Source organism: Kwoniella bestiolae, chromosome 5, assembly GCF_000512585.2.
Source record: "Kwoniella bestiolae CBS 10118 chromosome 5, complete sequence".
Classification (NCBI taxonomy): domain Eukaryota; kingdom Fungi; phylum Basidiomycota; class Tremellomycetes; order Tremellales; family Cryptococcaceae; genus Kwoniella; species Kwoniella bestiolae.
In genome coordinates, this window is record NC_089245.1 from 278,084 (window position 1) to 290,681 (window position 12,598).

Sequence of the window (12,598 nt, forward strand, 5' to 3'; positions counted from 1 at the left end):
TTTGGGTATGAGATTGGTACAGTCGACATGCAACGACCCGTGCGGCGTAATCAAATACGTCAACGAGAGACGCAGATCTTGCGGTATGATTCATACGGAACCGACATTCACATATTTGGGTCAAGCGAACATCTGTCCATATCAAGCAGTCATATACATCTGTCATATATTCACACAACCTCAATCTTTAGAGAGTAGTAACTTCTGGAAGGTTCACCCATCTTCATCATTTCTTATCGCAACAGACACATCCCTGGGATCCCTTTGCCGGCATGATAGTGGAGTTGCAAGGGACATTGACATCGACGGAATAACCATTCACGATATCTCTGATTCTAGGCCTTTTATACATCACTTCTACATCCTGCCAAGTCTCATCCGACGATTGAGAATTATCGTCATCCGGACTATCATTATTCGAACTATTATCATCCATACCTGTCGTGCTGTACAACAGATTTTCGGGGTAGGTAGGTAAGAAAAACCTCGTCAATTTGACATTCCACATGACGAACCTTGCTTCCCTACCACTATCTAGATGTTGAGTTAGGCTTTCGACCTCGTCGAAGTGCTCGAACAGCGGAACGAGATGAAGGAGATTGAATGGATAGGGGGAACGAGCGGTTTGTCGTCGATGTCCATGTCTGTGTATGTTTAGACATACATGCTTGGGATTGAGAACATGACTGATGTACAACATCGCTTTGAGACCATCATCTCCTTGGGGATCATCTTGCGTTTGAAGACTAGTCGTGGTGTTGTTCCTCTCTTGGATCTGAATGCGGATCGGTTTAGAAGGGACTCTCAGCTTTATCGAATCGGATACGAACTTGTGACCTAGGATTAGGTATTTCACCTTTACGAATAGCGATTTTGCAATGGATCGAGCGTGGTGAATTGTGTTGACCAAAGCCTGACCGCCAACTTGATCTTCAAGTCTGAGATAGACAATCGATCGACATATAGCCATGAATCTGATTTGCCTTCGATCTAGGTGGTCGCCTTCTTGAGTTATCCCCGAATTGGAAGTGGATCTGGACTCCTTGATGAGTGGGATGTTCAGGAGTCTGGCAGACTCATAAAACCCTTCTGCGGTACGTTCGTTCAGCTTGATCGACTGGAAGAGATTGGAATGGTATCGATGCCATAAAGCTCGGTTGAGTGTTATTGCCTTTCGTAGATTCGCGAGACTGGAGGAGGCCAAGTGGTCCAAGACCAATATAAATAGTTCTGGTGGTAATTTACTCGACCATGGGGATTGATCGTTGGGTTCGAGCTTGGTATGCGAGCTGGGTCTAGGTTTGGGGAGCCACGAGAACTTGGGAAAGGAGCGGAGGGAGAATGAGGTGTGCGGCTTGGGTTTTCGATCGGAGAAGTTTTCTTCCTCCTCGGGTGTGACGACTTGGATGGGGTTGAAACGCATCATCTTGTGGTTTGCTTGTTAAGGCATCTGAAGTGATAGCCTGAATATGAGGTGTTGACCTGTATGAAGGTCGATGTAAGGTTGTTACCATTCATGCCAGTCGCTGTTGATTCCCATAAAAGTAGGAGGGGCAATCGCCCAGATCTGAGCGGGAGATGTCTCATCCTGACGTATGGCTCAACACTCTTCTGTGTACTTGAGATCTGGGACTTAGTATACGTACTGTTCTCTTTGGGTTCAAGCGACGAGTACGACTTTACTCATGAAGTGTGTGGTACTCGGTCTCGAGATCTGCACCCAGACACAAATGAACCTTGATCTTCTTCTTGATCATTGGTGCTCAAAAGTCGAGATGTTTAGCAGACAGGTAACTCAGCCGAGAGATAACATCGGTGAATCACTCGCAGTATCGGGATCACAGCCACAAGCACATCGTCGCTGTCACCCTTCGTTTGTCGGTGAAATGTTGAGTCCTGTACAGCAGGATAGACTAACCTCTCAATCGTAAGAAGTATCTAGGTATCGGAAACTTTGGTTCTATGGCGTCCAATCTAAAGTTAGTCTGGGACTTGGAGACAGCTATAAGTCCGTCAATTCGGACAACTTGCAACTGTCATACTGCAGGGAGAATGCTGTAAGTCATTTCCTCCAATAACAGCATGACTACTATCGACGGCTGAAACCGACCGCGGTCACACGTTGAAAACAAATCAGCGATAAGTCAAACATTTCCGCATACACTCCATCCTTCCCTTCGATGCCTTAGGATATGTTTTTCAAGCTAAGACCCTGATCGGTCAAGCGGCCCGGTATTCTCATGTGAGGATACATCACTTCGGGTTTCTCCATGGTGGCGCTAAGCTAGAACGGTATGTCAATTCCATCTTTGTTGTTGACACGGAAACCTTTTTCCGAAATTACCTTCACATCATTCTGTCATAAGGTATCTAAAAGAGATATGCTCGGCTTCAGAATGATTTCCTCATCATTCATTCATCAGGAATTTTACCAAAATGCCTGCGCCAGTTAGTGATAAGGTCAAGATCTGCATAGATCGAGGAGGTACCTTTTGCGTGAGTATAGCTGTCCATACGTTCATGTACCATGCCGAGCCGTGAGGTGCTGACAAGCGGTGATACGGTAGGATGTGATAGCTATGAGTGAGACGAAAGGAGACCACCTGGTCAAGCTATTAAGTGTGGATCCAGACAAGTAAGCCCGGACTCCTTTGGGTGTGTCCTTTACACTTCACACATGACTGAACCTTCTTTGGCCTTATCAGCTACCCTGATGCGCCCGCCGAAGGTGTTCGACGGGTCTTGGAATGGTTCACCGGCGAGAAGATCCCAAGAAACCAGCCTATAGACACTGAGAAGATCGAGTTCCTTCGTATGGGTACCACTGTAGCTACCAATGCCTTGTTAGAACGTAAAGGTGAGAGATGTGCTCTGCTGATCGTAAGTGCCGATGTACGGAATATAGCAGTAGCAAACTGATACTGATGGCTTGATATAGAACAAAGGTCATGCGGATGCCATGGAGATCGCATTCCAGACTCGTCCGTTCCTTTTCCAGCTTGCAGTGAAGAAGGTGAGCCTTAGTCCTCGATTCTCAGCTTGATCCTCTTAAGCTAACCAGCCACCTTCCATTGTAGCCGGAAGTGCTCTACTCCAAAGTTGTAGAGATTGACGAGCGAATAATTCCGGAATGGTATGAGTTCGCCGAGGAAGGAAAGACGGTGTCTGAGAATGGTGAAAGACTTATCAAGACAAGTAGTGGAGTGACGGTCAGAGAGCTCAAGCCATTAGGTAAGCACGAAACTCTCTTGTCAGTGTCTGGTCAATGCTAATAATCTTGTAGATGTTGAGGAAGTGACCGCTTCTCTCAGAGGTTTATACGATGAAGGATACCGATCAATCGCCATCGTACTTGCCCATTCGTACCTTTGGGCAGAAGACGAACAGCGAATCGCCAAAATCGCCGAAGAGATGGGATTTGAGAACGTCAGTGTATCAGCGGAGATCGAAGCCAAGATTGGGTTCATCGCTAGAGGACAATCAGCAACTGCCGATGCGTATCTGACTCCTGAAGTCAAGCGATACTTGAATGGTTTCGCCAAGGGATTCAAAGGAAGACTCGAGGACTCGAAATGTAGAGTCTCCTTCATGCAATCTGATGGTGCTTTGGCGGACTTCAAGAAGTTTTCTGGACTCAGAGCTATCCTATGTGAGTGATAATAGGTTGCATTTCAGCATGGTGAAGCATTCCTGGCTGATGGACCTTCGCAGCCGGTCCTGCTGGTGGTGTTGTCGGCTTTGCCAAGACCTCTTACGATCCTTTGGATGGATCACCAGTAGTCGGGTTTGACATGGGTGGTACAGTGAGTGTCCAAAAGTGTCCTTTCCGTATGATTCCAAATGCTGACCGCTGCCACCTAGTCCACCGATGTCTCCCGATTCAGCGGAACATACGAGCATGTCTTCGAGACTACCACCGCTGGTATCTCCATCCAGGTTCCTCAATTAGATATCAACACCGTCGCTGCCGGTGGTGGTTCCATTCTGACCTACTCAAATCAGATCTTCAATGTTGGTCCTGCCTCCGCCGGTGCTCACCCTGGTCCTGCTTGTTACCGGTACGTAGCTTCCCCCCGCATAACAATCAACGCTGACCCTTGTACAGAAAAGGAGGACCTTTGACCGTTACCGATGCCAACTTGTTTTTGGGTAGACTGCATATCGACTCATTCCCTAAGAGTAAGCTGATTATGTCCAACTCATCGAGGCAGGACGCCGGCTGACTTCTCGCCAGTCTTCGGTCCCACTGAGGACATGCCCCTCGACTATGATATCGTCAGGGAGAAGTTTGAAGCTCTCACCGAGCAGATCAATAAGGAGAACAACTCCAACCTGACTGCCGCCGAAGTCGCCTCAGGCTTCATCAATGTCGCCAACTCTTCTATGGCTCGACCTATTCGAGCATTGACTGAGCAAAGAGGTTTCAGAACCTCCAGTCACAATCTGTCATGTTTCGGTGGTGCTGGTGGTCAACATGCCACTGCTCTTGCTGCTTTGTTAGGCATGCACTACGTGATTGTACACAAGTAAGTTGGCTCACGATCACATAATCCACCTCAAGCTGACCATTCTTCCTAGATACTCTTCTATTCTGTCTGCGTACGGTATGGCTCTAGCAGACGTTGCTGTCGACGTGTCGGAGCCATTCGTTCAAGAATTCTCTAAGCAATATCTACCAGTGATTGAGGAGCGATTTGAAGGCCTAAAAGCTCGAGCTTCCCAGAAATTGGTCGACCAAGGAGAGGTCTCCGATTCAGTGGTGTACGACAGCTACCTCAACATGCAATACCAAGGGTCTGACACTACCCTTATGATCGCCAAACCCGAAGATGGCGATTTCGCCAAAGCCTTCGTCGACGAGCACAGACGAGAGTTCGCTTTCGTGCTAGATGCTCCTATCATGGTAGCTGCCGTCCGAGTGCGAGCTACCGCCAAAGCCCCTTCAGACAATCTCAGCCAGACTTCACCATACGTTGAGGAGCTCAGACAGCTTGAATCCTGCGAGATCGTCGTACCTGAGCCTCAACCTTTCGCCACCAACTCTGTATACTTTGAAGAGTTGGGTAAATTCACCGATATTCCCTTGTACAGACTCCAAGATCTCAGACCTGGTATGAAGGTGTCTGGTCCAGCAATCATTTTGGACAAGACTCAGACAATCGTCCTTCACCCTCAGAACACCGCAAGAATACTCAAGTCCCATGTTTAGTGAGTCAACACATTTGTTTCGTGGGACTTCCGCTGATGTATGGTCGTAGCATCGATGTTGGTCTCGGTCCAAAGAAGGAGATCGACTTGAACTCTGTTGATCCCATACAGTTGTCAATCTTCAACCATCGATTCGCGAGTGTAGCGGAGATGATGTGTCGAGCATTGCAAAAGACCGCTGTCTCGGTCTCCATCAAGGAGCGACTTGAGTGAGTGCCATTTTCACCCCAGTTTTGCTCGAACACCCTGACTGACAGATTTGAAGTTTCTCTTGTGCCCTCTTTGATCCCAATGGGGAACTTGTCGCCAACGCACCCAACGTCCCAGCCCACCTTGGATCTATGCAGTATGCAGTGATCTACCAGGCTAACAGAAGGAAGGGACAACTCCGACCTGGAGACTTCTTGTTGTCTAATGAGCACACTGCTGGTGGTGGTCACAGACCAGATATCACCGTAAGTGCCCACGAAGTCTCTTTCATATATCTAGAACTAACTTGATGCTTATCAGGTCATTCAACCCGTATTTGACGAAGCTGGAAAAGAGATTGTCTTCTGGGTTGCTGCCCGAGGACATCACACAGATATCGGAGGATTGGAAGGAAACTCCCATCACCCCAACCAGATTGACAGTATGGAAGAAGGTGTACGATTCGAGTCTACTTTCATCGTACGAGATGGCGTATTCAACGAGAAGGAAGTTGTCGACGCGTTCATGGCTGCTGGTGATTACCCCAACTGTAAACCCACCAAGAGGATCGATCACAATTTATCGGATCTCAAAGCTCAAGTTTCCGCTTGTGCCGTTGGCACTGCCCAACTCCACGCTTTGTTCGAGGAATATGGTAAAGACGTGGTACACTTCTACATGAGAGGTATGTTACACTTCTCCATCTCAATCTAGATGAATTTGTTGAGCTGATGAGTCTGCTCTAGCGATCCGAAAGAACGCGGAAGCATGTACTCGAGATGCTCTTCGACCTTACGCCGGAAAGACCTACGAAGCCACAGACTACTTCGATGATGGTACGGTCGTTAAAGTCAAGATCGATGTCAACGAAGATGGAAGTGCGACATTCGATTTCACCGGTACCGGTCCAGAGGTACTTGCCAACTTCAATGCCCCTCCCGCTATCACTCGATCAGGTATTCTCTACTGCTTGCGAACTATGAGCGGTACAGATATACCCATGAACGCCGGTGTACTTGCTCCTCTCAACATCATCATACCTGAGGAATCTGTTCTTTCCGCTGGTGAAGATGCCGCTGTCTCGCAAGGTAATGGTGAAGTCGCTCAAAGAGTCGCCGATATAGTATTTACCGCATTCAACGTCATGTCTGGTTCTCATGGGTCTATGAATGGTACTCACTTGATGTACAAGAAATACACCTGGGCTGAGACCAGTAAGTCACGTCGTGCTGTTAAACGTGCATGATTACAAGCTGATCATTGTGACTTATAGCTTGCGGTGGTGCTTCTGCCGGACCAACATGGGACGGTCAATCTGCCGTACACACCAACATGACCAACACCAAGATCGGTGATCTTGAATTGCTCGAGAGTCGATTCCCCGCTATATTGCGAGAATTCAGTATCAGACGAGGTACCGGTGGAGCGGGTCAGCATCGTGGAGGAGATGGTATCATCCGTATCTACGAGGCCAGAGTGGATATGGACGCAAGTCACGATGGTCAACGAAGAGTCATTGCTCCTCATGGAACAGAGGGTGGAGAAGATGGTATAAGGGGTGCCTCATACCTCAGAAAGAGGAAAAGAAATGGTGGATTCAGGACTGTTAAGCTTAAGCCTGCTCATCAAATCTCGTAAGTACTCTCTACCATATCCATGCGAATGAAGCTGATGGAGATTGTGATGCAGGATGTTGGCTGGTGAACAGCTCATCGTACATACTGCTGGTGCTGGTGGATGGGGTACCCCACCAGGTAAAGAGAAGAATCAGAATGGGGCTCAAGGGTCATATGTCGTCTCCAAGCCTGGTAGTCAACCTCCTCCATTTACCAGAGCTAATGGAAGTGTTTCTCAATGGAATCAGACTCAAGCTGAGTGTGATTAAAGGGTCTTGGTCTATGTGTATTTTGTAGTTTCGTATTTCTCCTTCAGGTATATATAGATGAATGCAACACCCAGCGGGTTTCCTGTTTGTTGATTCATCTTGTACAGTGCATGCCCTAGGTCAATGGTAGCTATCAGCTCATAGGCTTTCTAGGACATGAATTCTTGCGGAGATAAGCATCAGTTTGGGCCGCATCGGCAGCCAAGAGTCGGTGCTTGCAATCTGCTCCTTACTATTTGCGATGACTCACATACGAGTGAGTTGAAGATTGAGCCTATGCTCATCGCCTTTCGATCTATAGATATGGAACTTGTGCATCCCAGGTGTGAAATCACCGTGTACCAACTTCAGCAATACAACAAGTAGTCGTTGATTGTCAGACCCACAAGATGCATAACAGATCAATCTACAAAAAGCAGCACATTCAATAATCCGATTAACTTCCACAACTATGCGAGAGGCGCTGATGCCTTTCAGCCGTATACAAACCTAAAAAAACTAGTATATAATCGAACCTCATGATATGCTAACTAACATATCCCTTTGTAACCTTAAGTGCGCTGTTGAGAGACGCTTCTACCATATTCACAGTTCAGACTTGATACTTAGTAGGTGTATCTGAATTTGGGGTTCTGCAAGAAAATGACAAGTCATTCAGCTATGATGCGACAACACGGATGATGAGCCATGAATCTTTGCCTCACCTGCTTATCAGTCAGATCCTTCCATTCCGCCCCAATATCTTCCTCTTGGCCATCGAGAGCAGTCATATACTCTTGCTCTTGAACTACCTTCTTCTTGTTATCTCTCCAGCAGAGGAAGCCGTACAAAGTCATGAGACCGAGACAGACACAGTAACCGGTCATCATGACAGTATAGGCGGTGGGGTAGGTGGGATCTTCCTTGGCTCGGAACGATTGGGGTCCTACGAGGTTCCCAACAGCGTATCCTACATTGTCAAAGAAGTCGTCAGTCCATATAGGCCAAGAGGTTACTTCACCAGTGTGGACAACCTCCACATCCCATCTCACGTCGCGGAACCAAATTCGTGCTCCTGAGATCGAAAATCTCCGAGACGCGTGAACCCCACGTGCTAGTGCCACATTCACCCTTCCATCGCTCCTCATCGTCGAAAGAGGCTTCCTCATCATCACAACTCACCTAGATATGAGATTCCAAAGACAGCTACCTTCTTGGAGGTCCCTCCTACGTTCCTATACATAATGAGCTGACCATATACCATGTAGGGAGCCTTTTAAATCGCAGAAGAAGCATCAGCATCGCGGGAACGGGGAGGTCAAAGTTGGGGGTCGAATTTTGGGATGATCTAGAACGGCGAGGTCAAAGTTGGGGGTTGAAATTTGGGATGATCTCCGAGAACTCACCCAATACATATATACAATGTATAAACCTGCTAAAGATCCACCGATGTTGCTGTGGGGGACGACTTTCAAGACGATTGTACCGATCAGACAGACTGGGAGGCGAGAATGAGCTGTCAGAGTTCTGAAGTCTTCATTGTGTGGATTTGACTTACCAAGGACTGATCCCATGGCGCAAAGAAGAGGTTGACGAGTTCGGTTGGCCAACCACACCCAGAACAAAGCTGCGAACCATCCGATGGGTCCCTAGAAGGCTAGGGATCAGCTTATCATGATGTGGTTGAATATGAGGGTCGAGCTCACGGTAGGCATATTCATGAGGGTCAATTGCTTGACGTTGAAGTTCAAACCTTTGACTACGATTGAGTAGAATCCGGATAAACCACCATTGGGAATGTTGAGGCTGCAGCATGGACCGAATTCAGCGCAGCTCAGCAGTATAGGTCGAGGCGATACTCTTTGGGTGATCACTCACGTGATTGAGATAAGAAAATATAGCCAAGTTCGAATATCAAGCAAGGCCTCTTTGACTTGATCCATTTTGGTCTGACACACGCCAAGTCAGCTGGGAAGTTCAGTTGGACTTACGATGTACACTCACGTGTGTGTTGACCATACCGGTTTGGTTCCCTGCGAGTCTGGCCACAGCAATATATCGCTGTCTTTCGGTCTATGCCATGACGTTAGTACATTATCTTGGATGTGCTGAAGTCGTCGATCCACTTACCAACCACCAGGCTTTGGTAGGGTTGGAGGGGAAGAAGATCCAGTCCAAGACACCGAAGGTGACCGAAATACAACTGTGATCACCTGCGGTCAGCAGAATCCATTTCAGCATTTGAAACGCAACTCACGCAGTGATCAAGAACAATAGTTGCCATCGCGAAAGAAGGGAAGTTGGAGTGTAAAATTGCACGGCATACCTTTACACACAATGACACTCGTGTCAGCTGCTAACGCAACAACGGTATGACAATCTACACTTACGATAACAGCCCGTTCACTACTGAGGAAAGAGTGTTGAAGACGATGACAGTTCTTATACCTTGTTCCTCCTTCTTCCACCACATACCGATCTACAGATGCAACAAAATTTAGTATGTGTATTTTTGTGCATATCTGAGGGAGCACAACTTACCACAAGACCAGCACCAGAAGTGTTCATACCCTCGAACATACCCAGGATGAAACGGCATGCTTGGAGACCACCAGCATTCTTGACACCAATGGTGGCGAATGTCATAATCCCAAACATGAAGACGTTGACGGCGAATACCTGCATATATCTCTCATCAGTCGCCTACCCAGTCTCTGATCATAGTGTGAAGATCAAAGTATACCTTTCCAGTGGGGAGCTTTTGAATAAGCCATGATTGAGGGAAAACAGTCAAGATCGAACCGAAGAAAACTATGTTGTGATACATATCCATTTAGCTTGGAACCAACTGGCAATTGTAGCGATTAGTACTTACTGATAGAACTACTCCAGGAGTATTGTTGGCCCACAAGATGCAATTCTTCCCGAAGACCAAAACTGGCGGAAGTTCCTGCATTGTTCTGTCAACATCTCGACAGAAGGGCGATCGACAAGGGTGCGACCTACCCAGAATGACTTTGTCCACTCCTCCCAAGAGCAACGACATCGTCACAAGTGGAAGTACGATAAAATCGAGCTTTACAAGTCGATTCTTTAGCTCCATCACTTCGATGACTCGTACAGAGTCGAATTTACCTTTCTCAGAATCGCTTTCTCCTCGGCCTCCGTCCAGGGAGCCATGATCTCGTGCGCATCGGGTCGTCGAGCCAATTCAGCGAAGAACTCAGCCCCGACATCGTACTGCCCGCCCCACCAGTCAGGTTAGATATAACCACCTGATCTTGCGCCGAGTCGCGAGGGTGGACAAACACCTACATTCTTATCTTTGATAGCGTCAAGATCTTTCGTATGAAGCACAGGTTCATCAGGAGCATGATCAACGACCCGAGGTTCGATGATATCTCCTTTCTCTCGATCGTCGTGTTCGTGTTCGTGCTGGTATGCGGGTCCCATCTTGTGTGATCGTGTCGCTCTGTGGACTTCCAGTGATTATCCAAAAAGGGTGAGAGTGGACTTGATGAGAAGGAAAGAAGGGATGAACGGTAATCTGGGGCTCATAGTCTTATAAACCCTTCCCTTCCATCTTCCTGCCTAACAACGTATAATGAAACTCGGAAACCTCTTTCCGCTTTATATGTTTAATAACTTGAGACTTTCCTTGTTTTCTGTAATTGAGGCGCACCGGTCTTCCGCCGACCGCTAACTTACGGCAGACCAATTACCACATTGGGAAATGGTCGTTTTGGTTGGGTAGATAACCCTTCAATCATTGAAGATAAGGTCATGTGAGATAAGTACATGTATGAGTCATTGGACAGTGTGCTGCCCTGAATTGGAATGGAGAGGTTTAAATCCGAAAGTGCAAAAGTGCGAGGTTGGCGCGATAAGGGGAAGGAAGACGTGGTGAATTCACTTGACACACAAAACCACTCCGGATTTCCGAAATGTCTTTTGTCTGGTCCACTTTCACGGAATGGAATGTCGATGAAGATGGTTCGTGCTTCCTCATACCACGTCTATGCTCGTGCTTGTATGCTTCTGTCGAGTCGGTGTGTACTGTATGGTTCATGCAGAATCGATGGAGAATGAAGCATCTTACTGTTGTACATATTCACAGACCTGCGAAAAAGGCGTAGTATTCGTTAATAACATCTGGATCAAGAGAACAAGATGGTTTCCAAAGACTCAAAGATCCTGGTTGTAGGAGGAGCAGGTACGATGGGCTCTTCTACTGCCCTTCACCTCGCCAGGAGGGGTTATACCGATGTAAGGATATTGGACATGTTCCAACCTCCTTCAGCAAATTCCGCAGGAAACGATATGAACAAGGTGAGCTCAGCCAGCCATGCACCTGACTCACGTCGTTTCGTGATTGTATCCTGACATATCGGTTTTACACAAATGTAGATGATCAGTACACAGTACGTGGAAGGTATATGGGGAAGACTGGCATACGAAACTTGGGACGCGTGGAATAACGATCGGTTATTTACTCCGTTCTTACATGCCGTTGGGAGGGTGAGTCAATTCACCGAGACCTGCAGAAAAAAAGGACGACACCTGAACTGATGAGGTCGATGTAGTTGGATCTAGCTTATAATGACAAAGGACGATTAGAGAGGTTGAGAAAGCAATATGAGTTGAACCTATCATCGGGCAGAGGGGATAACGTAGAATGGCTGAGTAATAAACAGGATATTCTGAAGAAAGCTTCGTATTTGAAAGGAGGAGATATCGACGTGAGTTACTCTGATCTCACGAAATCACTGCTGGATGATGGCTGATAGTGAGGGTGCAGGGCTGGGAAGGATTGTACATCAAAGACGCCGGCTGGGTAGCAGCTCGAGATGCCCTCACAGCAGTGGGAGCGGAACTTAGAAAGCTGGGGGTTAAAAGTGCTTTTGGATCTTCGGGTACTTTGAAGTCTTTAATTCTGGGCGAGGACGGGAAGACTTGTAGGGGAGTTAAAACGGCAGATGGGACAGAATGGCCCGCAGATCTGGTAATAATGGCTACAGGTGCTTGGTCGCCTACGTTGATAGATCTTGAGAACCAATGTGTTTCGAAGGTGAGTAAGCCCTGGCATCGCTCTGGAAGGTGGTTATGAGGTGCTGAATTCATGCACATGATAACAGTGTTGGCAATTCGGTCATATTCAGCTCATACCTGAGGAAGTCAGGCAGCTTCAGAATACACCCACCATGTATAGCAGCGAGCTGGTAAGTACCCACTTGATCTCTTCCTTGACTGTGGACTGACGATAATGGTGGTGTGTAGGGCTTCTTCATGGAACCGTCCCCTCAAGGAGTGATGAAATTCGTTGACGAATTCTAAGGG

The 12,598-nt window shown here is 47.4% G+C and overlaps 4 protein-coding genes across 4 annotated transcripts; 2 read left to right on the top strand and 2 right to left on the bottom strand.

The window, feature by feature from the left end:
* Positions 1-226: 226 nt before the first annotated feature.
* On the bottom strand, positions 227-1,426 carry I302_106504 (uncharacterized protein; the record flags this gene model as incomplete). Its single annotated transcript, XM_019192850.1, has 1 exon — positions 227-1,426. The coding sequence occupies one exon, from the start codon at positions 1,424-1,426 to the stop codon at positions 227-229; it is 1,200 nt and encodes a 399-aa protein (XP_019045847.1).
* A 1,010-nt stretch (positions 1,427-2,436) lies between these two features.
* Positions 2,437-7,282, top strand: I302_106505 (uncharacterized protein; the record flags this gene model as incomplete). Its single annotated transcript, XM_019192849.1, has 17 exons — positions 2,437-2,496; positions 2,568-2,635; positions 2,706-2,880; positions 2,939-3,013; positions 3,078-3,231; positions 3,284-3,649; positions 3,712-3,803; positions 3,862-4,058; positions 4,106-4,179; positions 4,235-4,526; positions 4,579-5,208; positions 5,259-5,417; positions 5,474-5,663; positions 5,719-6,082; positions 6,144-6,611; positions 6,671-7,031; positions 7,087-7,282. 17 exons carry the CDS (start codon positions 2,437-2,439, stop codon positions 7,280-7,282), a joined length of 3,921 nt encoding a protein of 1,306 aa, XP_019045846.1.
* A 605-nt stretch (positions 7,283-7,887) lies between these two features.
* On the bottom strand, positions 7,888-10,714 carry I302_106506 (uncharacterized protein; the record flags this gene model as incomplete). Its single annotated transcript, XM_019192848.1, has 17 exons — positions 7,888-7,914; positions 7,987-8,231; positions 8,444-8,534; positions 8,668-8,759; positions 8,820-8,910; positions 8,968-9,067; positions 9,140-9,210; positions 9,266-9,334; positions 9,392-9,464; positions 9,519-9,587; positions 9,652-9,740; positions 9,803-9,940; positions 10,005-10,072; positions 10,137-10,211; positions 10,268-10,337; positions 10,397-10,501; positions 10,577-10,714. The coding sequence occupies 17 exons, from the start codon at positions 10,712-10,714 to the stop codon at positions 7,888-7,890; spliced, it is 1,611 nt and encodes a 536-aa protein (XP_019045845.1).
* Positions 10,715-11,431: 717 nt separating this feature from the next.
* I302_106507 (uncharacterized protein) lies at positions 11,432-12,595 on the top strand (the record flags this gene model as incomplete). The annotated part of the gene is made up of 6 exons (XM_019192847.1): positions 11,432-11,590; positions 11,669-11,779; positions 11,845-12,000; positions 12,060-12,329; positions 12,397-12,480; positions 12,539-12,595. The coding sequence occupies 6 exons, from the start codon at positions 11,432-11,434 to the stop codon at positions 12,593-12,595; spliced, it is 837 nt and encodes a 278-aa protein (XP_019045844.1).
* Between the last annotated feature and the right edge of the window lie 3 nt (positions 12,596-12,598).